Source organism: Triturus cristatus, chromosome 1_2, assembly GCF_964204655.1.
Source record: "Triturus cristatus chromosome 1_2, aTriCri1.1, whole genome shotgun sequence".
Classification (NCBI taxonomy): Eukaryota; Metazoa; Chordata; class Amphibia; order Caudata; family Salamandridae; genus Triturus; species Triturus cristatus.
The window spans coordinates 1,119,048,058-1,119,075,925 of NC_140580.1; the positions used below are offsets into that span (position 1 = coordinate 1,119,048,058).

Here is a 27,868-nt window from a genome sequence, read left to right on the forward strand (position 1 = left end):
CAGAGAGATAAGCATCCAGCTATCAGCGAGCCTCCCTCTTAACAAGCGTTTGCAATGCAATATGTCTCGCTTTACTAAATGTTTGAGCATTTGGCGTTGAAAATGATAACGTTTGTTCGTTTTTTCTTCTTTTTTTTATATCCCAACAGTAGCATAAGTAATAAAATAAAATCCACAAAGCAAGAAAAGGGTGCAATACCACAGGCTGTGACTAGGTGTTCATGTGGAGTTGTAAAGGTACCTCTATTAGCCACATAAGGTACTGCACCCTGACTTATGCTACTGCTGGGATATTTAAAAAAACATAATCTAACTAGCATTATTTGCATCAACAATACCTCAAACTTTCAGTAATGCGAAACCTATCGCATTGCAAATGCTTCTTTGTTACGGATTAAAAACAACCTTCAACTGAACATTTTCGGATCAGGTTCCAACTTGACACCACTGTTGTATGCTGATCGATGCCCACTCCAAGATGGCTACCGCTGTTGTAAAGGAAACTATCTTGGAGTGGACCTCAAACAGCACCACCGTCTGCCGTGTCTTCCAGCGAAAGGTCCAGTTGTGGATGATGTAGCCAAAGGGGGTGCTAAGTGAGTGGTGAAAAGGGAATAGGAGGCTTGATGTAATGATGCAATGCTCCTCAAACGTCCTGTGTCAGAGCGCCTCTCTGGGCAATGGTCACAGGCAGAGGATCACTGGCAAGATCTGGTGTTGGTAAAGGCCAATACTAGCCACTATCTGCAGTTGTTGGTACAGCTAAAACTTACTGCAGGGCAGGCATTTCTCAAACCCATTGCTGCAAGTGACCATTACCACAGACTCCTCCCTCACAGGATGATTTCCACATTTCAGCACCGTGACTATTGAGAGTGTGTTTCTCAACACAAGGTTCACCATATTATTTACCTAGAACTGCTGGCTATTCCCCCTAGCCCTCAAAGCCTCCTTTGAGGGAAGGTAGACCTCATCAAGACTGACAACATGATAGCAATGTATTGCTTGCTGAAAAAGGGTGGCGCACCCTGCCCCTCATCTTGCTGCTAGCGTAAGTGATCTGCCTTTGGCTGTACGTCACAGCATACACCTTGTACTAGAGGTATATGTTGACATTGCAAATAATTGCGTTCGAGGCATGTGGGCTGCTGAATTCATATCTGTGCATAGATCGCCGCCTAGTGTTGGGTCCGGATGTTTGCACGTTGTTGTCCTGGAAGAGTCTTCGAAGTATCCTTGGATAGGTGACTCCTCCCCTGGACTACAGTGCGCATGGGCATCCTCTCCATCCTCAGATTGTTTTTTTCCGCCATTGGGTTCGGATGTGCTATCTTAGCTCAAGTTAGGAAAATATTTTTTCGAGGCCAAAAGGCCTTTAGTTCGCGTCGGTACTGTTTATCGATCGGGTTTCGATAGAATTTGTTAGTTTACTAACTTTCAGCACCGACTTCTTTCGCATTTACCTGTCCATCGACTACTTCGACGATGGAATCCAGGACGCCATTCAAAAGGTGTCCGGTATGCAATGCGAAGTACCCACACATCGACGTCCATCCGGTGTGCAACAAATGCCTTTCGCCGGACCACGACGAATCAACATGCATGGCCTGTGCCCGGTTCCGCTCCAAGAAGACTCTGCGGAATCGACGAGCGGCGAGACTTGAGGCGCAGCACGCGGCACCGGCCCCAACAGACATCTTCGGCGAGGCCGAAGACGTCGAGGAACTGGAAGTCTTGCCCTCCAGTCCCGTTTCCGAACACGAACCCGGATCGGACGAGGAAGACGAGTCACTCTTCCACAGAGGTGAAGACGACACCGAGGTAGGAGACGACGAGGAGGCCTTCGGGGCCGAAGAAAGTAGCTCCAATGATGAACCAGGCCTACCTGTTCAAACCGTTCAAACACCAGTGCCACAGCCTATGGCTCCGGTCGAGGGATCGCCTTCGGGCCTTACCCGAGACCCATCCCGCAGTTCTTCGGCCCCGCCCTCGGGCCCGGCCTCGGACGTTCAGCGGCAGCCATTACTACATAAACAGGCTGGTTTCCCTACCACAAAACCGAAACCGAAAGCTGCTCAGGTTCCACCGAAACCGAAACTGAAAGTAGCGCTGGTCGGATCGAGGCCTTCGACGCCAGCGCACCGCGTCGGCACCGACCGCACCAAGAGGGACTTCGGTGCCGAACTTGAAGCGGGCGACGTTGGAGTCGACAAACGGAAAAAAGCCATCGGCACCGACAAACCTGCTCGGCTACCGGCACCGACGACACCAAGGGCCGTACCGCCTGCTGTGTCTCACATCGCTCCCTCGACGACACCTAAGCCTCAGGTATCGAAGACTTCGACGGTGATCTCTTCACCTCGACTCGATGACCCGCCGGCGCCGAAAAAATCTACGGCCGCCTCTACGAGCCTGGCCGGTGCCAAAGCCTCGAAGGCGCCCCAAGTACGACCTGGTGCGACGCAAGGCAGCAAATCCACAACTGTCCTCCAGGACACGTCGGGCTCCGGTTCGGTCGGAGCTCCCGCAGCCTCTTCGGTGCCGACCAACATTACCTTCGGCTTGCCTCCGTCAACAATCCCAAAAATGTTCCAACTCAGGACACGGGTCACCCAACCTACGGTCACACCTGCTGAGACGTCTCCGGCACGTATCATCGACGCCGGCACTGGCAGGATGATTCTCCAGGACCGAAGGATAACTTCGGAGCCGCCATTGGACCCTTTCAGGATCCCACTAAAAAGGAAGTTGCCTGCAGAATCGGAACCTCTCCTTTATGAACCCTTCCATTCATCCTACCAGGATCCACACCGGTTCTCCCCCACACGCTCCGATACAGACGCATTGGAGGACTACATGGCTGACCAAGTCCCCTACCATGTAGACACGGACCCTGATGACCAGCAGGACCCTGATCAAACTTGGGGCGACCCTGCAGACCCCAGTGCACCTCTCGATGCACAGGATCCACAACTCTATGGGGCAAAGACATCTCCTACGGAGGATACTGCGGCGTTCAATGCTCTTATCGAACGTGCTGCCAATAACCATGGGGTGCAGCTTCACTCTGATACCATCGAAGATGACTTTCTAATGGACACCTTTGCATCCTCAGAAAGACATGTAAAGACTCTGCCAATGTTGAAGGGGGTCCTCAAACCAGCCAAGGACATTTTCAAAGAACCCACCAGGGCACGAGTGATAAACCCCAGGATTGATAAAAAATACAGATCAGCACCTGGGGATCCTACTTACATCAGAGGACAATTACCACTCGACTCCATCGTCGTAGCGAATGCACGCAAGAGGGCACACTCGCAAACAACAGGTGACGCTCCTCCCCCGGACAAAGAGTCCAAGGTGTTAGAAACCTCTGGCAAGCGAGTTGCCGCCCAAGCTGCCAACATATGGCGCATAGCCAACACTCAGGCGCTCCTTGCTCGCTATGATAGAGCGCACTATGACACACTGGAGCAAATACTCCAACATCTCCCTGACCAGTTCAAGGAAGGCGCAGAAATGCTCATCAGAGAAGGACAGCTACTAACGAACGCTTCCATCAAATGCGCACTAGATGCTGCAGACACGGCTGCCAGAGCCATAAACACAAGCGTCATGTTGCGACGACATGCCTGGCTACGGATCTCAGGATTCAAGCCTGAGGTACAAAACAATATACTGAACCAGCCCGTCAACCCCGACTATTTATTCGGGCCAGAGGTTGACACCACCCTCGAAAAGATAAAAAAGGATACGGACACTGCAAAGTCCATGGGCGCACTACAAACTCAGTCCTTTCGGAGCGGCTCCTTTCGTCGCCCCGGAAACAAGGGAGCAGGTAGAGGACAGGGGTCACAACAAACATATAACAAAGGCAATACACAGACCACCTATGATAAAAACACCCGAGGTGGATATCGTGGCTCCAGCACAAAGGGCAGAGGACGCGGCTACGGCAACACCAGGTCCTCCCCCAAGAACAAGCAGTGACGCCCTCTCCCTTCCTCCCGACCACATAACACCTGTCGGGGGAAGGCTACAAAGGTTCCTGTCCACGTGGAATTCCATCACCACGGACAGGTGGGTCAAAGATATTATAAAATACGGTTACTGTCTGGAGTTAACCTCCACTCCACCCACAATACCACCAAGAAGCCGTCCTATGTCCTCAGAGCACTTAACGCTCTTACAGCAAGAAGTGCAAAGTATGCTTCTAAAAGGCGCTATAGAGGTCGTACCCATCCACGAGCAGGGTGCGGGAGTGTACTCCCTCTACTTCTTAATTCCAAAAAAGGACGGGTCGCTCAGACCTATATTGGACCTGAGACCCCTGAACCAGTACATTCTTTCAGAGCACTTTCATATGCTCACTCTACAGCAAGTCCTTCCGCTTCTCAAGCAGGGAGACTTCCTAGCCACACTGGACCTCAAGGATGCGTACTTTCACATACCCATCCACCCCTCACACAAAAAATACCTCAGGTTCACTGTTCAGGGGCAGCACTATCAGTTCAAAGTCCTTCCCTTCGGCGTGACAACAGCGCCCAGGGTTTTCACGAAGTGCCTAGCTACGGTGGCAGCACATCTACGGAGGCAGCATATACACGTCTACCCCTACCTAGACGACTGGCTCGTTCAAGCGAAGTCAGCCCAGCAATGTGCAAGCCACATGTCCCGCACCATTCACCTTCTTCACAGTCTGGGATTCTCACTGAATTATCCAAAGTCCCATCTCCAGCCCGCACACGTACAACAGTACCTAGGTGCGACTATAGACACTCTGGCGGCCACAGTTCAGCCAAATTTAGTGAGGATCAACGGCATACAACTGCTGATCTCCAAATTCAAACCCAATCACTCACTTCCAGCGCGAGTGTTTATGCAGTTGATAGGCATGATGGCCTCCTGCATCTTCATAGTCCCGCACGCGAGATTACATATGCGCCCACTTCAGGAGTGCCTAGCACGTCAGTGGAATCAGGCTCAAGGACAGTTAAAGGACCTAGTGTTGGTGAGCGGTCGGGCATACAACTCTCTGCATTGGTGGAATCCACAAAACCTTTGCAAGGGCCGACCGTTCCAAGAGCCTGTCCCACAAATAGTACTGACAGCGGACGCGTCTCTCCAGGGATGGGGAGCTCATGTACTCCACTACACAGTGCAAGGACTATGGACAACACAACAAAAGAAGTTGCACATCAACCTTCTGGAATTGATGGCAATCTTCCTAGCCATGAAGGCATTCAAAGTACATCTATGCAACAAGGTCGTGTTGATCCGGACGGACAACATGACCGCAATGTACTACATACAGAAACAGGGAGGCACACACTCTCCACAGTTGTCTCATCTGGCTCAGAGCATGTGGAAGTGGGCCATTCAAAGGAACATGTTCCTCATGGCGGAACACCTCCCTGGCAAGGACAACCAGATGGCGGATCTGCTCAGCAGACACAGCCACCAAATGCACGAGTGGGAGTTACACCCATCAGTACTCCAACCGTACTTCCAGCAGTGGGGTCATCCGGAGATAGACCTATTCGCGACAAGCGAAAACGCAAAATGCCCAAGCTTCGCCGCCAGATTCCCACATCCGCAGTCGCAGGGCAATGCGATATGGATGAACTGGTCCGGCAGATTTGCGTACGCTTTTCCCCCAGCGCCATTGATACCGCTAGTGGCCCGCAAACTCCGACAACACTCCCTGACACTCGTCCTAGTTGCTCCCACGTGGGCACGCCAGCCGTGGTACACCACCTTCCTCGAACTTTCCGTGGTGCCGCATCAAAGGCTGCGGATCAAACCCGCGCATTTGACGCAGAACCATGGAGAGGTTCAGCACCCAGATCCGCAACAGCTGAATCTGGCGATCTGGCTCCTGAAGTCCTAGAGTTTGGCTATCTCAACCTGCCACCTGACTGTATGGACATCATCAAGGAGGCCAGGAGACCCACTACCAGAGCTTGCTATGCAGCCAAATGGAAAAGGTTCGTCATTTATTGCGGTAATAATGACATCAACCCGCTGGACGCATCCATCCAAAACATCATCTGTTATCTCTTACACCTATATCGATGCAATCTGGCGTACACCTCTATACGTGTCCATTTGACCGCAATATCAGCCTATCTGCAAACCAGGCAGCACCTCTCTCTATTCAGAGTGCCTGCCATCAAAGCATTCTTGGAAGGGCTCAAACGAGTCATTCCACCTAGTCACCCACCGGCTCCAATGTGGAACCTCAACTTGGTCCTCACACGCCTGATGGGTCCACCCTTTGAACCTCTACACTCATGCGAGATTCAATTCCTTACCTGGAAAGTGGCCTTCCTAGTAGCGATCACTTCCCTCAGAAGAGTTAGTGAACTCCAGGCACTAACCGTTCAAGAGCCATTTATTCAGGTTCACGCCAACAGGGTCGTACTACGTACCAACCCCAAGTTCATGCCCAAGGTAATATCGCAGTTCCACATGAACCAGACTATTGAACTGCCCGTTTTCTTCCAAAACCCACAAACTGTTGCAGAAAGGGCACTACATACACTAGATGTACGGAGGGCCCTCATGTACTACATCGACAGGACTAAACCATTCAGGAAGACAAAACAACTGTTCGTTGCCTTTGTCCCACACCACAAAGGTAACGCCATCTCCAAAGCAGGGATAGCCAGATGGATAGTTAAGTGTATTCAAATCTGTTATCAAAAGGCAAAACGCACATTAACTATTCCACCACGAGCCCACTCAACACGTAAGTTGGGGGCTTCCATGGCCTTCCTAGGAAATATTCCCCTGCATGATATATGCAGAGCAGCCACATGGTCCACTACACACACATTTACAAAACACTATTGCGTAGATGTGCAGTCAAAACAGCAGGCAGCTGTAGGACAGGCTGTTCTCAAAACACTTTTTCAGACCGCTGCAGCTGGCACGGGTAGCCGCCGCTAATAGAGGGCACTGCTATGTATTCTATGCACAGATATGAATTCAGCAGCCCACATGCCTCGAACTGAATATGCTACTTACCAGTATGCATCTGTTCTTGGCATGTAGGGCTGCTGACATTCATATCGCCCTCCCTCCTCCCCGGCGCCTGTCGCAGCTGCAGCTCTCAGAATTACTGCAAGCATGGTCATCACTTTCTGTATCTACTCCATCACTGCCACAATGGCGAAAAACAATCTGAGGATGGAGAGGATGCCCATGCGCACTGTAGTCCAGGGGAGGAGTCACCTATCCAAGGATACTTCGAAGACTCTTCCAGGACAACAACGTGCAAACATCCGGACCCAACACTAGGCGGCGATCTATGCACAGATATGAATGTCAGCAGCCCTACATGCCAAGAACAGATGCATACTGGTAAGTAGCATATTCATTCAACTGCGAGCCCTACAAGGTACTTCCAGTATTGGGGAAACCTGTAAATAGAACTGTTTGACACCCCACAAAATGCCCAAAACGCCTCCAGGTACCCACAGTCCCCTGGCAATCCACAATGGATGAACTGACCAGGGATCTTTGCCTACACCTTTTCTCCTTTTCCCACTCCTTCCATATATGGTGAGGAAAATGATACCAACATTTCTGACACTCATCCTGGTGGCTCTCACTTGGGCCAGGCAGCCCTGGTACTCCATGCTCCTGAAGATTTCCATCAGCCCAATGAGAAGCTCCTGCTCAAGCCAGAATTCCTCACACTGGGACAAGGCCAGATCAGACAAACAGACCCCCAGATCCCAGACAGCTGGCACCTGCGCTCCTAGAGTTTGACTGTTTGAATCTCCGCCAGGAATGCATTAACTTTTTGTGAGAAATGTGAAGGCCCACCACACAGGCCTGGTATGCAGCAAAGTGGAAATGGTTTGTCCACACCTCCATTTCTAAAAACCTAGATCCCCTAAAAGGCTGATGCCCAGGGCATAGTCGGCTGTCTGTTACATCTGTGAAACTCCTGCCTCGCCTAGACCTAGCTGCTGTAGCAGCTTGCATGCAAAACATTAACTTTTAAAACCGTAGGGTGAAGGCCTTCATTGTAGGTCTTCTTCCTCGAAATACCTCCTGCCTCCATGTAGAACCTTAATGTCGTATTCACAAGGCTCGTGGGGCCACTCTTCGCAGGTCCTTTCATGGAGGACCGCATTCTTAATAGCCAGGAGTTCTCTCGGATGCATTAGCTAACGTCATTCGCTACAGTTGCAAGACCTGCTCATTCGGGTTCACAAAACTGGGCTGTTCTTAGTACTTATCCTATGTTCCTGCCCAAGGTGGTATCACCTTTTTCCTCTTCAGTCAGACTGTAGTACCTCACTGACAGGACTAAGCCGTTTTGCAAACCTGACCAGCTATTTGTAACCTTTGCAAAACCCATCTCCAAGGAAGGTATAGAGAGATAGTCCAGTGCATGCAAACTTGTTACTAAAAAGCCCTGAGAGAGTCTTTTTGAATGCCCTAATACACACTCCATCCATAGGAAATGACCACCATGGCTTTCTTAGTTAACATACCGCTAGCTCACCGTAGCGGCCACTTAGTCAACTTCACCCAGGAGCGTTTTGTAATGTTTGGAGCCTTTTGATGTATTCCTGAAGAATCAAGGAGAGGCCATTGCAATAGTCTAGCTTTGATAGAACTAACGCAGTGACCACCTTAATTAAGGAGTTGATAGGGGTGTATGGTAAAAAGAAAAAGTTAACTGGGCAGATAATACTACTGCCGAAACCTCCGCACCATAGTTTAACTTATTGTCGCCATGAAAACCGTTTTTTAATACAGGGGTGGCAAAGGAGCCACTTTCATTTGGCCACCAAAAAGGAGACCAGACAGCGGATAGGTTGCCGAATAAAACCACCGCAGTTTTCCCTTTAAACAGTGCCTGTTCATCCAGGAACTGACTGCTCTCATACAGTCCTGGAAGCGCAGGGCACTGTAGGGTCATTATTCCTCAGTACCCCAGTGTTCACTTGTCCACATAGGCACTTGTAAACCCACACACACAGTACACATTTCACTGCCATCCTTCCTTCATGTCCCAGGCTTCCTAAAGCTAAGACCCCTAATATAAGAGACACAACAGATGTTTAAAGAAGGGGCGGAGAGGGCTTGGCCCCGACTAGAAAACAATCTGCCACCATCAATGGCCTCTACATACTACAGAGGGCAGTATACACAGCTCTGTAAAGGGAGTGCAACCAGTAGACACTTGGTGTTGTCCAGTTTACTGTAGAAAGCTCACAGATATGTGTAAACCTTCAATGGCAGCGTGGCACATCTTCACAAAGTAATATGGAGAACTTTTGTCTAAGGACCTTGGAAGTATGTCTAGATTCTTGGTCCAGTGGTCAACAGCATACTTGGTAACAGCCAGCTCTCCAGGCCTGCCTCTACATTATCACCTAAACAAAGCAGATGGTAATCAACGGTGTCACAGTTCTAGCGCTGGCCCAAAACACGTACGACCCTCTGGCCCATATAGGGCTGAACATAAAATCTCTCTCCCTTACTTCGAGGTGCATAGTTTGGACAGCTGCACTTACCTTTGCTACAAAAACATTTCCTACCTTCCGGCAGGCCCTTCTCTTTCAATAACACTCTCCTTTACTGTCCTCTATCCTGTGCCACTTTTCAAACCTTCAGAGTACAAGACAACCTCCTGGCCTGAATGTGTTCACTGCAAATTCAATTTCGCTTCATGAAAGTCCTCGTACCTGGCTCATGAATAGCATAGGAGCTCATTAATGTCCTGTCAACTGAAGCAGCGCAGAGCATTCAAAAAAGTGTCTATCAGGGCAGGTATGAGACATCAGCTAATCTCAAACTATCATTCATGCATAATTTGACAGATTTTGTGTGATAATACAAGGGTGTGATGTGATACTATCCTTGGATCTGTTACGTTAGTTGTGTGTGTTATGTGCAGCATACGCAAATAAAAGTGGCTAGTGAGACTAAAGCTTTCAATTCCAGTTTTTCAGAACCCAATATTTATGCACAGAGTCAATTTCGATGACTTAGTGAGGTGAAAACAAAGCTAATTTTAACTAAAGTCTTCAACAGAAGTGGTTGTGAATCTCATAAAATGTTTACTGTTGGTGAATAAGGTGTAACAGCGTCTATTTTCAGTGACAATCAATTTCTTTGAAGGAGGTGGTGGAAAACGATAATCTCTTTCTGTTAAGTTTTATATACACCATTTTAAAGATGAACTAATATAAAACTGCTTAACTTTAAGGGGTGTTCAATAGTGCCTTAAATTTCATATTTGATGGTATTCCTGTGTCTTGAGACTTTATTAAATATATTTTTTTTGTAGGAAAAGGGCTCCATATATTGCCTATTTAACTCGATGTCGTCAGGGTCTTCAAAGCACACAAGCTCACCTAGAAAGACTTCTGCAGAGGGTGCTGCGAGACAAAGAAGTAGCCACAAGATATTTCACAACAGTTTGCGTGAGGCTATTGCTGGAAAGCAAGGAGAAGAATATTCAAGAATTCATTAAAGGTAATGAAGTCAAATTTTGGATCATCATGTGCAAATGAATATAGTGTTTTGAGGTGGTGCTACATATTACTTTTGGCTCCTCTGAGTGAACTTTTTGTTGCGTGTACGGAGGCCGTTATATTTGGACCTTATGCTTAATAATGTGCTGTGTAATGCTCCTTTATAAATGTCTTTTATTTCTTTCTTGATGCATTTTTTAAAAACCCGTTGAGATCAGTTCTATAAATTGAAATTTAAAATTCATGAAGTAACCGTTATTTACAAATAATTAATTTTTGCAAATGATAGCGCAAGTCATCTGAAGTTCGTAGTTATGTTTAAGGGCTTTCTTTAATTTCATATTGTTAGATTTCCAGAGACTCACAGCTGCAGATGATAAGACTGCACATGTGGAAGAATTCCTCCAGTCCTTATATGGCGCCATGGCGCAAGATGTCATCTGGCAAAATGCCAGTGAAGAACAGCTGCAAGATGCTCAGATGGCGATTGAACGGAGTGTCATGAACAGAATCTTCAAGCTTGCCTTCTATCCTAACCAAGACGGAGACAGCCTTCGGGATCAGTACGTAGTGTCTTCCTTCTTATCTCCTGTTCCTTGTGCAGCATATGTGGTGTCCAGTTGATTAGGCAAGGAAAGGGCCATGCTAAATGTATCTTTAAATACATTCTAGAATAGCCATACTATTCTATACCACAGTAATTTATATCCATTCTTAACTCCTTTTAGTTGTATTCTTTCAATTCTATAATATTTTTCCCAATTCTCATTCTGGTGGTATTAAACAGTCTAAGTGAGAGACCAAATGTTATAAAAATGTATCTTTTTGGAAGCTTGGATTGACTTCCATCGTAGGGCCCTAATTTCCATTAATCTTACACATTTGTATGATTGCCATCAATCTCTACTGCCAGTCAAAATAGTGTAGGAAGCTGGCTCTGTATATGGTATACCACTAAGTGGTTATATCGTGCACAGAGTCCAGAGATTCCCCCAGAAGTGTACAGGACTCAATGCAAACCCAAAGTGAACACCATGCAATTTCAAGCTTTGCAATGTTAACCTATGGAGGAAAACGATAATGCAGGGTTCCAGATAAGTACATGACTTAGTTCCAGTCCTCTGGTTTCAGATCACCACCAGGCAAGGTTCAGATTGGTATCAAAAGTGCACCACCAGCAGCATAGGGGCGGCGAGTGCAGAGGTCAGATCCGGGGTGCGGCCCAATGTTAACCAATGGTGACTGGGGGTTCTCGAAGAATTGCTGCTCACAGGTGAGTACAGACGTGTCTGCGGTCCATCTCCTGGAGTTAGGGTAAGTACAGGTTGGGGGGGGAGGGGGCACAAGGCAGCACCAAACTTACACCATCAGCGGCAGAGTGCCAACACAGTGTTGGGTGCCCAATGCAATTCGATGGGGGAGATCAAGGTTGAAGGAAGGCTTCAGGCTCAGGCCAGGAGGCCGGATGATGAAAACCCACAGCTGTCCAGCTTAGTAGAGATGCTAGGGGATGTAGGGACACCATCCGGTCAGGATGCCCAACGTCCAGTGGCTACGGGTGCAAGGGTTCCTTGAACGTCGGAAATCTTCCTACTGGGCAGGTCGCGGAGTCTTCGGATTGTGGCTGCAGGTGTTAAGGTGAAGTCCGATAGGGGTCAGCCCATGTTCGACTAGTGGTCAGCAGCGCTGGAGAACCTTAACAGGACCGGTGGGCCGCTCGGGCTGTGGGTGCAGAGGCGGGTGCAGAGGTGTGTTCGCTGTTCCTCAGGACAGAGTTATTTTTCTTTGGAGATGGTTTCTTCTGGACAGGTTTTCTGTTCCTGGGAGATTTGGAGTCTTTATCGAAGGTAGGCAGTCCTCCCAGGGCCTTGGAGGTCTCTGGGCCTGCAGGACGAGTCGTCTTTTTGTAGCAGAGGCAAAAGGCAGCAGACAGGCCAACAGCACTAGCGCAGAGTCAGTCACTGGCTCTTCTTCTCTTGTGCGGCTCTTTGGTGTCCGGGCTTCTTAGGTCATCGTAGATCTGATTTCAGGGTTTGGGGGAGCCACCTAAATACTGGATTTAGGGGCGTTAGGGGAGTTGCAGTTAGAGTCCAAAGGGCTACTTAACTGAGGTGTCTACACTCACTATTATGCCACACTGCTATGGGAGGGGGGCATAGCCCTAGCCCTGATTGGATAAGTCCCACCCTCTTCAAGATGGTGGGCACTGAAAAATGTGCTTTACTTCGCTTCCTGCACCTAAGGAGTGGACTGGTGAAGTGGGACACACCTCCTATTCTTCCTAAGTTTTCCTACTGGTTCTCCCACAAAAAGTGGGGGTTTGAACCGGGGGCTGCCATCTACTGCAAGCAGCAGAGGCTCGGGTCACATTGCAAAGACGGCAGACCTTTAAAACTTCCCTCTTGAGCACTGTGCACATCCTGGGGGACGAGGTGTGACACCTCCACCCAAATTGCGCTTTGTTTCTGGCCACAGAGAGTGGGAACTCTTGACACAGGCTGCATAAAGCCAGGGTTGTTAGGTTTTCTGGGTCACTTCTGAGGTTCCCTCTGGGTACAACATCTAATAAATCTAACACTGGCATCAGTGTAGGTTTATTAAGAGGAGTAGTTTGGTACCAAACATTCCTGGGTTCAGAAAAGCCATCATGGTGCTGGGGAACTGGAGCTGTTGAGTATCCAGCACACGTACGCTCTATAGTTTCTCTGGCACTTACAATATTTAAGAATAGACTTAAATATTGTAGGGGCAAGTCTGCTCATGCAGATATGCCCTCACACCTGTGATATAGTGCACACTGCCTCAGGACTTGTAAGTCCTGCTAGAGGGGTGACTTACACTATACCTTAGGCAGTTCTAGTTGGCATGGCACAGGCAGTGTGCCTTGTTGACTTTGTCGTTTTTCACTGCTCCAAGGCATGCAAGTGGCAGTGGCATGGCCTTGACGATGGGTTCCTAGGGGACTCTTCAGTTCCCATACCTTAGGTACCAAGGGTACCATTTACTGGGGACTTACAGGGGACTGAAGTTGCCAATCGTTGAACAGTTTTAGGGAAGAAGCACTGGCGAAGGGGACCTGACTGGCAGGTACTCTGTGCACAATCGAAACATCATGTTCGAGGCATATGAGCTGCTGATTGTATACTTTTTGCATAGATCGTCATCTGGTGTTGGGCTTGTATGTTTGCACTTTGTTTTTGTCTTGGTAGAAGTCTTTGTAGTCACGAGGTAGGTGACATCTCCCTAGGATGATAGTGCGCATGGGCATCGACTCCATCCTTAGATAGTTTTTTTTCGCAATTGGTTTCGGATGTGACTTGCTGCGCTCTGGGTCGGTGTCGCTATCGGATCCCCCTTTGACGCGCAATCACTATCACTCGACGGTATTGTCATAATCGTGTTCTCCTTTCGACGCACATCTTCCACACTCGGAAAAAACTTGGATAAACTTCGACGCAGGAAGCTGGACCTACCCACGCCAATCGCGACAGAAGCCGATGGAACGGACTCCCTTTAAAAAATGTCCCCAGTGTGGTGCTAAATTCCGAGACACTGACCTAATCTTTGTCTCTCGCCAGAACACTGAGAGGATACCTGTGAGGCTTGTCTGTCTTTCAAGTTTAAGAAGACCATTCGTGATCGTCTGGCTCGACGCCACGAAATCTCCCGGTGAAGCGGCTCCATTCCGGACATCTTCCAACCGAGGCCCGACGGCCTCCAGGAACAAGACCAGAAGGAACAGGTCTCAGTCTCCAAAGTAGATGACACTGACGTCCAAGACGCAGTCACCCCAGCTCAGCGGAACGTGAGAACTGAGACCCCTGCCCTACCTACGCCCATACCCAAGACTTCGGTACCACCTTCGCCACAGGGCCCAGGTCCACACCAGTCGAACATTTCAGATGCCCCGCCCTGGAACCCGGCTATGAAAACCAAAGACAAGCCTTCTGGCTCGGGCTTGAGCCAACCACACTCCTGTCCCGAAAAAACACCTCCGGCATGCCACGCCCTCTTCCATCGGCACCGGAAAACCCTCCGGCGCCGAAGCAGTCGCAGGACAAACTCTCGGAACCAAGACAAAAGGATCAAACTTCGACACTGAAAACCTCGGAGCCAAAACAATCCAAGGATAAACCATCCATGCCTAAAACCCCGAAGAAGCCTTCGGAGCCGAAACAACTGACACCGAAATCTTCGTAGCGTGAAAAGGCTTCTAAACCAGACACTATTCCTATGCCTTAACAGTCTTTCGGCACCGAAAAACACCACCGGATCAGAAGAACTTTATGTCCCGGATCCAAAACAAAAGACAATTTATATCCATCCAAATACTGGCCATGTTCTTTCCAGAAGAAAACCGGACTACTTGCAAGAGTCACCGGTTCCGGCAAAAAAATAGACATGGGCACTAACACCTCTCCTCCCCCTACACCACCTCCTCCACCTATTAATCCCAATCTACTGATCTCTCCAGTACACTCTCCAGGACTCACTTTCCCACTCCCACAGCCAGGGGATAGTGATGATGACCATGGGACAAGGGGATGAAAATATAGTCCCACTAGATGATTGTAGGGGAGTAGGATCTGCTTCTTATGGTTGCCCCCACTTTTTGCTGATGTTTCACTGTTTTTCAACTTAGTCAGACTGGGATCCTGCTAATCAGGACCCCAGTCTATCTGCTTTCCACTCTAAATTGATTGCATGTACTTTAGGTACACTCCAGATTGGATTCTGGGGTACCCTTGTGAGTCCCTAGTATATTGTATACTATGTACCCAGGGCATAGGTACCCCAGAGGCCTACCAGGGGCTGCAGCATGTATTGTGCCACCCCCGGGAAGCCTTTTAAAATGACACAACCGGTCTGCTACAGCAGCCTGTGTAAGGTGGTGTATGCACCCCTTACTGAGATATAGGTTACCTATATCTCTCCATATCACTGCACATGTAAAACTATCAGTCACCCCTATGGCAGGCCTTAACAATTCTGAAGGCAGGGTGCTGGGTTTCATGAGAGAGGATGCCCATGCATGAGCAGAGCCCCTCTGCAGCTTTCGGAATCTTTATTCCGGGTTTGTTTGTGATGCAGCCCAACCACAAGTGCATTATAACCTTGTGGTAAATGCTAACTTTGGAATGGCTGCATGGAAACATGTTGTGTTTGGTGTCAACCACCTTGGAATCATACCTCCACACCAGTAACTGGTGTGGGAGATATGATTCCACCCTACTAGAGGGAGAAACATGGCACCATCGATATACCCGGTACCAGCTTAACAGAACCCTGACATCACAAAATGGATGCTGCCAGCCACAGACACGAGTCTGCCCTCCTGCTGCTGGACGAAACTCCAGCAGGGGAAGGCTTGACAATAGGTTTCCTGTCACAGGGAGGTGTGACCACCTCCCAGACAGGCTTTAGTGTATTGGGGCTGGGTGGGTGCACTCCAAGAGTGCTTTGAAGTCTTCACTGGGGGCACATTTGGTGTCCCTTTGCATAGTCCACCTCAAACCGGTTGCAGGGGCACTCGGCCCCTGCTCTGGAGCGAAACTGGACAAAGGAAATTGGTGTAGCCACCCCTCTTTCCTGACCCTGCCATAGGGGGGTCCCCAGAGTTTGTCCCACCCCTTCCTTGGGTATAAAGTAGGAACCCCTGACTACAGGACTTTAGATTTACCTGGACGAAACTCTGATACAGAATCCCAGAACTTCAACTATCTACTCGACGTTGGATGACCGAAAAATCTCCCTTGGAGTAAAGGAGTTACTCCCCTGCAAGGCAGGCACCAGAGACGCATCTGTCCGATTGCGTTGACTCAGCTCCTGAAGGATTCAGAAGATTTAGCAACACAGGAGGTGGGTTCCCAAGCTTCCCAGAGGCCGACCTGAGCTCTCAGCAAACCTGAGACCCGTAGCCCTCGTGGGGACCATGGAACTGAAACCACTGGACACCATGCACATTTGCAGCAGCATATGCTTTTTGGCCATCCCGGAGACTGTGCTTTGGACTACTTGTAGTCCACGCCCCGAGCAGCGTTTTCACCGAAGATTACTGGCCGACACTCAGTGTCCCGTGGGCTGATATTGTGTGATTCCTCTCGAGGTCCCTTCGCGATCCCTGGTCCGTCGACTGGTGGGTCCCTGTGAAGGCAACACTAAGTTTAATTGGGCTTACCTGGTTGCTCCAGATGTTCCCTGACTCCATCGCTTGAGGAGTTCCCTGGACCTTGCTGGTCCTCACCGAAGCATCTGTTCGAGGCATATGAGCTGCAGATTATACACTGTGCATAGATAGCCATCTGGTGTTGGGCCCGGATGTTTGCAGTTTGTTTTTCCTCTTGGAAAGTCTTTGTAAGTCACGAGGTCGGTGGGTCATGGGCTTCGGCTCCATCCTCAGATTGTTTTTCTCCGCCATCGGGCTCGGATGTAATACTTCGTGCGCCGGTTCAGAAACTTTTCCAGTTCAACGATAGACGCAAAATCCTCGCTCATCGAGATTCTTCAGATAAATAAATCATCTTAATCACCTTGCCTTCGGCACTTCTTCGATTCCGGTCGTCGACGGCGGCCTTCGGGCCTATCCCGGCTCCGGTCTCGGCTGATGAAAAGAACTCCCTTCAAGAAGTGCCCTCGATGTGGCTCCAAATTCCCCCACACCGATCTTCATGAGGTGTGCAACCTCTGCCTCTCCCCTGAACACGAGGCTCGAGACTGTCCCACCTACAAGTCTTTTAGATCGAAAAAGACTATTCGAGATCGAAGGGCCCGACGCAACATGGCACACTCCTCGACCTCCGCTCCAGTCGACATCTTCGGGGACGACGTCGAAGCTCCGGGACAGCAGAACATCAAAAAAGATGACGACGATCTCGTCAGTGCTTCCGAGGCCGACGAATCAGATGTGGAGGACATCACCCCGGCGCAGAGGGTCGTGAGTACTATACCCCCTCCCACACCGATACCCAAAAAGGCTTCGGTCACGCCTTCGCCTTTGAGCCAAGGCAAGACCAAGGACACTGCTTCTAACACCCCACCTTCGAGCCCGGTAAAGAAGCCTTTTAAGCCTTTCGGCAGCTCGGGCTCGAGCCAGCCTGCCAGCGGTGCCGAAAAACACCCTTCGGCACCGAAGAAAAAATCGGCCTCCACCTCCACACCAAGCCCAGCAAAGCCCTCGGTGTCGAAACCCGCCCTCTCGGTGCCGACCAAACATCATAAGGCCCTCGGCACCGACACTCCCGTGCCGAAGCCTCTCTCGGCACCGAAGTAAAAATCGGAGGCCCCAAAAAAGCACGGCACAGACAAGCCTAAAAAGCCGTCGGCGACGAAAACCTCGGCGCCGACCGAACAACCAGTGTCGCAAGAACTTTTTACACCGGATCCTCTACAAAAGACACTTACCAAGGATCCGAAAACTGGACATTTGACACTGTCTTCAAAAAAGAGACATTTGGACAAACCAGCTCCACCTCCACCTCCAAAGAGGAAGGACACTGCTACCTCCCCTTTCAGAGTGCCTTCCCCACCTCCTCCACCCCTTCCACCCTCCCCACCTCCACCCTCTCCACCCCTGCCTCATCGCTCTCCGACCCTGTCTCCAGACCATGATGATCAAGGGGACCCTTACTATTATCCAGCAGATGTGCCACAAGACCCCACCCCTACTGGATCCCCAGACCCATGGAATAACTATAACAATCCGGACATCCCAGATGTCCCACAGGATGACCTTTATCCATCTAGGCCATCCCCACCAGAAGACTCGTTAGGTTTTCACCACCTACTACAGAGGGCAGCACATTATCACTGGGTAGAGCTACATACTGACCCAGTGGAGGAAGATTTTCTCCTAGACACCTTTGATTCTTCACATAGGTCTACTGCTATACTACCTATGCTAAAAGGAGTAATCAAACATGCACCAGAGGTTTTTAAAGACCCAGTCAGGGCTAGGGTCCTAAACCCTCGAATAGAGAAAAATATAAAGCCGCCCCCACAGATCCTTCATACTTTAAAGGCCCTGCACCACTGGATTCCTTAGTGGTATCTACAGCTAGGAAGCGTTCAAATTCTCAGGCGTCAGGCGAAGCACCACCACCTGACCAAGAGTCCAAGCTCCTAGACGCGTCAGGGAAGCGCACTGCGTCACAAGCTGCCAATATATGGCGTATCGCCAAAACACTCAAGCGCTATGGGCCAGATACGACAGTGCGCATTATGATGAGTTAGAGGCCATCATGCACCATCTCCCTGAAAAATATAAGAATAGGGCTAATGAATTGATCCAAGAGGGAAAAACTATAACTAATACCTCTATACGCTGTGCCCTAGATGCAGCAGATACAGCCTCCAGGGCCATAAACACCAGTGTCCTCCTTCGTCGCCACGCCTGGCTAAGAGTTTTGGGTTTTAAACCTGAGGTGCAAGCCTCCATATTAAACCACCCATTCGATCAACAACATTTATTTGGTCTAAAAGTTGATGAAGTCCTCGAAGATGGGAAAAAGATACTGATACGGCGAAATCCATGGGAGCCCTACAGACACACACTCCTAGGCGCTCCTTTCGCCGCTCCTCCTTTCTGGGCACTGGTAGAGGCTACTCCTCAGATGGCGCATCCACGTCATATAAATCCCCTCCTCAGTCTACCTTCACAAAGGGTTATCAAAGAGGTGGCTACAGAGGCAATAATAATAAAGGCAGAGGCAAGACAAACACCGCCCGCTCTGCCACACCACCTACCCAATGACTTTCCCCCGCTCCCTCCAGACCATTCCACTCCGGTCGGGGGCAGAATACAAGATTTCCTTCATGTCTGGGAGACAATCACCTCAGACAGATGGGTGACCCAAATTATTCATTCAGGGTGCTGCCTAGAATTAACATCTACCCCCCCCCAAACATTGCACCCAGGCAACGCCCAATGTCTCAAGAACATGCCACGTTACTAAAACAGGAGGTAATCTCCCTCCTGCAAAAACAAGCCATAGAGCAAGTCCCCATCAATCAACAAAATTTAGGGGTCTACTCCCTGTACTTTCTGATTCCAAAACGAGACGAGACTCTACGACCTATTCTAGATCTCAGGCCTCTAAACACTTATATACATTCAGACCATTTTCACATGGTGACCCTTCAACAGGTTCTCCCACTCCTCTCCCAGAACGACTTTCTCACCACACTGGACTTGAAAGACGCATACTTTCACATCCCAGTACACCATGCTCACAGAAAGTACTTCAGATTTGTAGTGGGCGGGCAACACTACCAGTTCAAGGTGCTCCCGTTCGGGGTCACAACAGCACCAAGGGTATTCACCAAGTGCCTAGCAGTAGTGGCGGCACACCTCAGAAGACAGCACATTCACGTCTTCCCATATTTGGACGACTGGCTAATAAAAGCCACGTCCTACGACCAATGTGTGCGCCATACCGCCGCTACAATCCAACTACTTCACCAGCTAGGTTTCACGGTGAACCACCAAAAGTCTCACCTGGTACCATCACACACAAAACAATACCTCGGTGCCACCATAGACACCTCAAAAGCCATAGCCTATCCCAATCCTGCCAGGATTGCAAACATACAGGCTCTGCGTCAAAAATTCATACTTCAACACTCTCTCTCAGCAAGAGTGTTCATGCAACTGATAGGGATGATGGCCTCTTGCATTTTCATAGTGCCTCACGCAAGACTCCAGATGCGTCCACTCCAAGAGTGTTTAGCGCGCCAGTGGAACCAGGCCCATGGGCAACTGACAGATCTGGTGTTGGTAGACGGTCGTACCCATCGCTCTCTGCAGTGGTGGAACACCACAAACCTTTCCAAAGGTCGACCGTTCCTGGACCCGGTCCCACAAATAATCCTAACAGACGCATCGCTCTCCGGCTGGGGAGCTCATCTGTTACACCTCACAGTTCAGAGCACATGGACGCCACAACAAAAGTTACTCCACATCAACCATTTGGAGTTACTGGCAATCGTCCTAGCCCTAAAATCCTTCCAGACGCAGATTTCAGGCAAGGCAGTCCTCATTCGCACAGACAACATGACTGCCATGTACTATATTCAAAAACAGGGGGGCACACACTCTCCACAGCTCTCTCAATTAGCACAGAGCATATGGAGATGGACAATTCCGCAGAAAATCTTTCTCTTGGCACAACACGTCCCAGGAGTCCAAAACACTGTGGCAGATCTACTCAGCAGACAGACGCAGCAGATCCACGAGTGGGAACTTCACCCACAGGTTCTTCACCCGTTCTTTCAGAAGTGGGGGCATCCACAAATAGACCTATTCGCCACCCACGAAAACAAAAAAATTCCCAAGCTTCGCCGCCAGATATCCACACCCATTGTCCAAAGGCAATGCGATATGGATGAACTGGTCAAACAAATTTGCATACGCTTTTCCACCTCTCCCACTAATTCCATTAGTGGTGCGAAAGCTACAACAGACTTCCCTCACACTAATCCTAGTAGCTCCAACATGGGCCAGACAACCGTGGTACACCACACTGCTGGAACTCTCGGTAGTACCACACCAAAAGCTGCACCTCCCACCATGCCTCCTAACCCAGAACCATGGAGAGATCAGGCACCCGGACCCAGCTCAGCTCAACCTTGCGATCTGGCTCCTGAGGTCCTAGAATTCGGTTACCTTAACCTTCCCCCTGATTGCATGAATATTATCAGGGAAGCTAGACACCCTACTACTAGGGCATGCTATGCTGCAAAGTGGAAAAGATTTGTTGTTTACTGCCACAACAACACAATCAACCCTCTAAGTGCGTCCATACAGCACATCATATGTTACTTGCTCCATCTACAAAGGTGTAACCTAGCATATACATCCATCCGGTTACACCTCGCAGCAATTGCTGCTTACTTAAAAAACAGGCAGCTCTTATCACTCTTCAGGGTGCCTGCCATCAAAGCATTTATGGAAGGCCTCAAAAGAGTAATTCCACCCAGGGTACCACCCTCACCTGTCTGGAACTTAAATATAGTTCTCACAAGGCTAATGGGACCTCCTTTCGAACCATTACATAAATGTGAGCTGCAGTTTCTCACATGGAAAACAGCTTTTCTAGTGGCTATCACTTCCCTTAGAAGGGTTAGTGAAATACAAGCACTCACGATACAGGAACCTTTTCTTCAAATGCATCAGAACAAGGTTGTACTCCGCACCAATCCAAAATTTCTACCCAAAGTCATTTCTCCCTTCCATCTAAACCAGTCGGTAGAATTACCAGTCTTTTTCTCACAACCTCAAACTGTTGCGGAAAGGGCTTTACACACACTGGATGTTAAGAGGGCCTTGCTTTACTTCATCCAAAGAACACAACCTTTCAGAAAAAAACAAACCACTATTTGTCTCCTTCTCTAGACCACATAAAGGCAACCCTATTTCTAAATCGGGGATAGCTAGGTGGATTGTAAAATGCATACAGATTTGCTACCACAAAGCAAAGCGAACACTATCTGTTCCCCCCAAAGCCCACTCTACAAGGAAGATAGGGGCTTCTATGGCTTTTTTAGGCAACATACCATTAGATGACATCTGCAAAGCAGCCACATGGTCAACACCGCACACTTTCACAAAACATTACTGTGTAGATGTGCAAACCAAGCAACAAGCTAGTGTGGGGCAGGCTGTACTAAAAACACTGTTCCAAACAACTGCAACGTATGCCGGTGGTCGCCGCTAGGGTTGGGTACTGCTATACAGTCTATGCACAGTGTATTATCTGCAGCTCATATGCCTCGAACGGAATATGCTACTTACCAGTATGCATCTGTTCTTGGCATGTAGAGCTGCAGGTCTATACACGCCCACCCGCCTCCCCGGCTACCTGTATACGTTCCAGTCTATCTTATTTAGATACAACACACATGGGTTTCTTCACTGTTATTACTACGCTCCATCTTTCCCTGCTGGCGAAAAACAATCTGAGGATGGAGCCGAAGCCCATGCGCAATACGAACCAAAGGAGGAGTCACCGACCTCGTGACTTCCAAAGACTTTCCAAGAGGAAAAACAAACTGCAAACATCCGGGCCCAACACCAGATGGCGATCTATGCACAGTGTATAGATCTGCAGCTCTACATGCCAAGAACAGATGCACACTGGTAAGTAGCATATTCCTTCCTTTGACTGTGTGTGTTGCAGTTGTCAAAGCTTGTTGGTATTCAATGTGGACACTGACCCCCAAACTCAACCCCCAACCCCCCCCCCCCAGCACTCGACATCCTTCGTGGGACAGCTCACCTCCGGACTTTGGTCGTCCTTGACGTCTCCTGGTTCCCGCGGCTGCAGAGTCAAGCTTCACTTCTTCACTCCTGAAGCACCTGACATCGGTGGGCATTCGTCTATTCGGCAAGTGACCCAGACTCTGTCCCCTCTGCTTTCAGGTTCTTCACATCTCCGATCCAGGCTTGGATCACACTGGACACTTTTCTTCTTCCCCGCAGCAGCACTTTACAGCACATCACCATTGAAAACGACAACGATTCCCGACACCATTTGACACCTATGCACCTGGCTTCCCTGGGTGAGGTAACACGAGTACTCCGGTGCTCCCGTGGATGCTGGCCCTACAACCCCCTAAGTCTAAAGGGGTTTGCTCAAAGTCCTCTTCTAAATGCCCTTATCTTTTAAAATTCAAACCGCGACTTTCCCATAGAATTGTACGGAGCTCGCGGCTGTGTTCTCACACTGCATACGTTCCCCGTGGGTCCCCTGTGTCACTACCTTGGGTGGTTCCTTGGGGTCCCAGCGCTTCCACGTGCTCTAAGCACTGTCTAGTCAAGTTGTGGTTCTTATACCACTTTCTTAATATATGGCTTGGTCTCCCCCTGGGGCCCATTGTATGTTGTGCTATTTACTGTCGTTCTAGTACTGTGACATTGTGTAAGTTGTTCTCTAATCTCATAAAGAGGTTAGTAGAGTGTTTAGAAATAAATATATATATTTTATATATACCTTGTGTGGTTCTCCTTTCATTTGGTCATTCAGGAGGTTATAATCTGGTAAAGCAAGCTGCTTTTACACTCCTTCAAGACGTAGCCTGAAGGCTGCTCTCCATAGCTACCACTAGGATAGCTTTCAATAAAGGTTGAATTAAACCTAATCATCAATAAGGGTTGTTTGGACTGGTACAAAGTACCCACTATAACTAGTGGACAACATGTCGCAAGCCAACTTCTCACATTGTTGTGCAGCGGTTGGATTCAAGCTTGCTATTGCTTTACCAGATAATCTAATTTGAGTGACTAACTGAAAACCACTATAGGTACATATAAATCAAGTCTAGAATAAAGTAAGTTCTACTGAACTTGGAGTTGGGTAAGCAAAGGGATTAGCACACCCCTTTTCCCCAACTCAAGAGAGTCTAGTAGCTCCCACTAGGTTAGGTAGGTGACTACACCTCACAAACTCTAGTTTGTCTTCAAGGCCTGAAGCCAGTGGCTCCTTGACCTCCTAGTATAACCATCTCACCTTCGTGGAATTGAGAAATGTGTACAGCTAGGAAATTGAAGACAGGAAGAAGTGCAAACACTCAACGCCTCATGGAGACTTTGCTGTTAGATGATCTCAGAAAGACCCCAGGGTCTGATGAGGTAGGCAAGTTGGGTAAGGCAGCAGAAGGGGACAGGCCAGGGAGTGAAAACTTAAATGGCCCAGACTCTGATGCTGACCAGGGGGATCAAGATGATTCCACCCTGGAAGAAACAATCTTTCCTGAAGGTGAGGGAGAGGGCTCCAGTAGGCCTCTCTTTACCCCACCTGAAAGGGTTGGCAGTGTACCAAGAAGATCAAGATCTCTTTCTCTGTAATCTAATCATTCTGGTGCATCTGTATGGACCTCTGTCTCTCATAGGACTACTGCTTCTCACAGGAGGGAGTCCTCTTATGGGAGAAAGTGCAGACTGCTTGAGTTTGAGAAAGCTAAGCTTTTGATCAAGAGAGAGCAGTTGGCCTTACATAGGAAATCCCTGGAGCTCCAGAGAGATTCGCAAAGATGGGGGCTAGAGCCCCATGGTGGCAGCAACAGTGTCCCTAGAGGAAAAGAACGTACTCATGACCATAGGAACCTGAGCAAGATTGTCCCAAAAATGGATAACTGTACTGGAAAGGGCCTGTAAAGTACAGAGGGTCCCTCAGGAGCAGTGGGCAGCAGTCTTGTGGCTCTCCTTTGCAGACAAAGGTCGAGCCAAGCTCCTCACTGTTAGAGAAGAGGATGCTGATAATTATAAAGTCTTTAAGAGTGCATTGATTGATGGGATCGGCTTAACCACTGAGCAGTACAGGTTGAAGTTCAGAGATACCCAAAAGGCACAGACTCTAGATTGGGTTGACTTTGTAGATTGTGCTACTAAGGCTCTGGAGGGCTGGTTACTTGGCAGTAAGGTGTGTGATTTTAAAGGATTGTACAACTTAATTATGAGGGAGCAGATCCTTAATATTTCTCAAAGTCAGCTGTTGCATCAGTACCTGGTGGACTCTGATCTGACCTCTCCCATGAATTGGGAAAGAAGGCAGACAAATGGGTCAGAGCCAGGGTTATGCAGGAAGTTCAGAACCAAGGTGGTGACCCCAAGAAGCAAGATTCCCAAAACTCTGATAAGGGTGGGAAGAAGGGTAAAGACCAGAAGTCTTCTCAAGAATCCCAAAAATCTGCATCTGGTGGGGAGTCCCAATCTAACAAAGTAAAAGGCCAAAAGAAATGAGGTGTAAAATCTGTAAACAGAAAACCCATTGGACAAGTGATTGTACCAAGCCCAAAGACTCAACTCCAGCCACCATTGCCCCTAAGGCAACTTTTTCTCCTTAGTCAGCTCCAAGTGGTGGTACTCAGAATAAGGGTGTGGTAGGGTTAACCCTGGGTTCTGAGGTGGACTCTGGCCTATTCAGAGTTCCAACTCAGGCTGTACTGATCTGTGATGGAGGTATGGATATGGCCTCCTGAAATGAAATGAAATGAAAATTGTTTTTTGTAGAGCACGTGTTTGCCTTGGCGTCTTAGCGCTTACTGCCATTACATCCAGATCAGAGAAACTTATGATTTTGTGGGGATACATGTAAATAGCCACGTTTTTAGTCCCTTTCTAAACTGTAGTAGATCACTTTGCATTCTAAGATGCAACGGCCTAGTGTTCCAAAATTTAGGAGCCAGGTGCCGAAAACTTCTGCCACCCCACTTCAAAGTCCTTACTTTTGGCACCACAAGCAGGTGGGCTGACGCAGAACGTGGACTTCTCAGTGGGGTATACTGTTTGCAGTATTGACCTATCTGCGACGGTCCTAGCCTGTGCAAGCTCTTATGTAATATGCACATTGATTTAAATTGGATCATCGCGGATATGGGTAACCAATGTAGTTGTTCGCGAGTAATTTGGCTAATTGAGCTAAATTTAGGTAAATCCAATAACAGCCGCGCTGCCCCATTCTGCAGGGTCTGGAGTTTTTGGATTACACTTTTTTAAGCTCCAATATAGAGTGAGTTACAATAGTCAGTTTTTGACAGGATCAATGCCGTTTCAACCATTTTCCTCAAAGGCATAGGAATAAAAGGAAGGATTTTCCTAAGGATTTTAATGATGTAAAAACAGGAGGAGGTGGTACTATTTACCTGGTCAGTTAGGGAGAGTTGGTCATCAATAAGAATTCCAAGGTTTTTTAGCTTCTTTACTGGCTGAGGGCAAAGTCCTGCTGCTTCAGGCCACCAATTTGAATTCCAGAGAGACATGTCTCCTCCAAACATAACTACCTCCGTCTTCCCTGTATTCAATTGCAGGCAATTATTCTGCATCCAGCAGATGATCTGACTCATGCATAGCTTAAAACGCTCGGCCACAGTCTCTGGATTTGTGGCTAAACAGATGATAATTTGTGTCATCTGCATAGCAAATGGCCTTGAAGCCATGGGAGCGAATAAGTTTGGCCAGAGGGGAAACGTGTATGTTAAATAGGGTAGGTGAGAGTGCCGATCCCTGAGGCACTCCACACGGCATTACAAAGTGAGAAGATGTGTGCTCATCCAGTACCACAGCCTGCTTCCTATTTTTCAAATGGGAACGAAGAACATCTGCAGCTTTATCTTTTATCCCTATATCTGCCAAACGCTGAAGGAGAATATGGTGATCCACCTTATCAAACGCGGCGGATAAATCAAGCATTACCAGTATAGCCTTTCCACCCTGATCTAGTTGTAGTCGTAGGCTTTCAGTAGCTGCAATTAATGCAGACTCAGTGCTGTAGTGTGGCCTAAAGCCATGTTGCGCTATATCTAGTTTATTATTACGTTCTATGAAGGACCGGAGTTCCTCATTTAACACCTTTTCGAGAACTTTGGAGGAAAATTGTAGACTAGCAATGGGACGATAGTTGGCCACTTTGAGAGGATCAAGAGTTGTTTTTTTTATAATAGGCCTAATCAGAGAATTTTTCCATTCTGCTGGGAAATACCCAGATGTGAGGATATTATTCAAAAGAGGTGTTAGAATTTTTGCTATTGTGTTAAGAACCATGCGGAGGACCATAACAGGACATGGATCCAGGAAGGAGCCTGATTTAATTTCGAGGATAGCTTTCTCAACTCTATCCTGTGTAAGGGAGGAGACATTTCTTAACGAGAATTTGTCAGATTCATCCATCATGGACACGGCTTGCCTGATGTCATTGCCACCTATGGAGAATTCATCATAGACTTTGATCACTTTTTCATAAAAGAAATTAGCAAGTTTGTCACAAAATTGTTTAGTTGTCTTTACTGACTTTGCATTGCCGAAAGTGGCCAATTTTGTTACTGTCTTGAATAACTCACCAGAAATATTTTTTGCAGCCATAATTTTCTCTGCAAAGAATCTAGATTTAGCCTCAAATATGGGCTCTTTGTATATTGTCAGTGCCTCTCTGTAGCACATTTTAACGATCTCTGAGTATTCCTTCCTCCAGAGTCGCTCTTTGGCTCGGCAGATATTCTTTACATTTTTTAGGTCGGGATTATACCAATGGTCTGAAATCCGCTTAGTAATTGCCCGTCTCTGAGTTTCCAAGCCTAGGTTTTGAACCGCTTTTTCAATCCATTGGTAATAGAGTGTAACTGCTTGATCCAAGTCAGTGTCAGTCTCAAAAATCATTTTGGGTTTCTGTGAAAGCAGACTGGCTTCAAGATCGGGACTATTTATTTGTTTCCAGGCATACTTGATCCCTGTTTTCTTTGACCCTACAGTTCTGTCTTTGAGTCCTTTAATAGAGACTTAAAAAAAGACAGCACTGTGATCGGTCCAAGGTAGGGCTAGTGTTTTAATCAGTTTTGTCTGACAGTGGTTTGTGAAGATGCCGTCTAGGGTATGATTT

The 27,868-nt window shown here is 48.3% G+C and overlaps 1 protein-coding gene across 18 annotated transcripts in view; it reads left to right on the forward strand.

The window, feature by feature from the left end:
• The window catches only part of GAPVD1 (GTPase activating protein and VPS9 domains 1), a 486,206-nt gene that overhangs the window by 394,771 nt on the left and 63,567 nt on the right, over positions 1-27,868 (forward strand). For all 18 annotated transcript variants that reach the window (XM_085613786.1, XM_085613788.1, XM_085613789.1 and 15 more), the window contains 2 exons: positions 10,316-10,503; positions 10,852-11,065. In XM_085613786.1, coding sequence (XP_085469912.1) covers positions 10,316-10,503; positions 10,852-11,065 — 402 coding nt within the window. The remainder of the gene's footprint in view (positions 1-10,315; positions 10,504-10,851; positions 11,066-27,868) is intronic.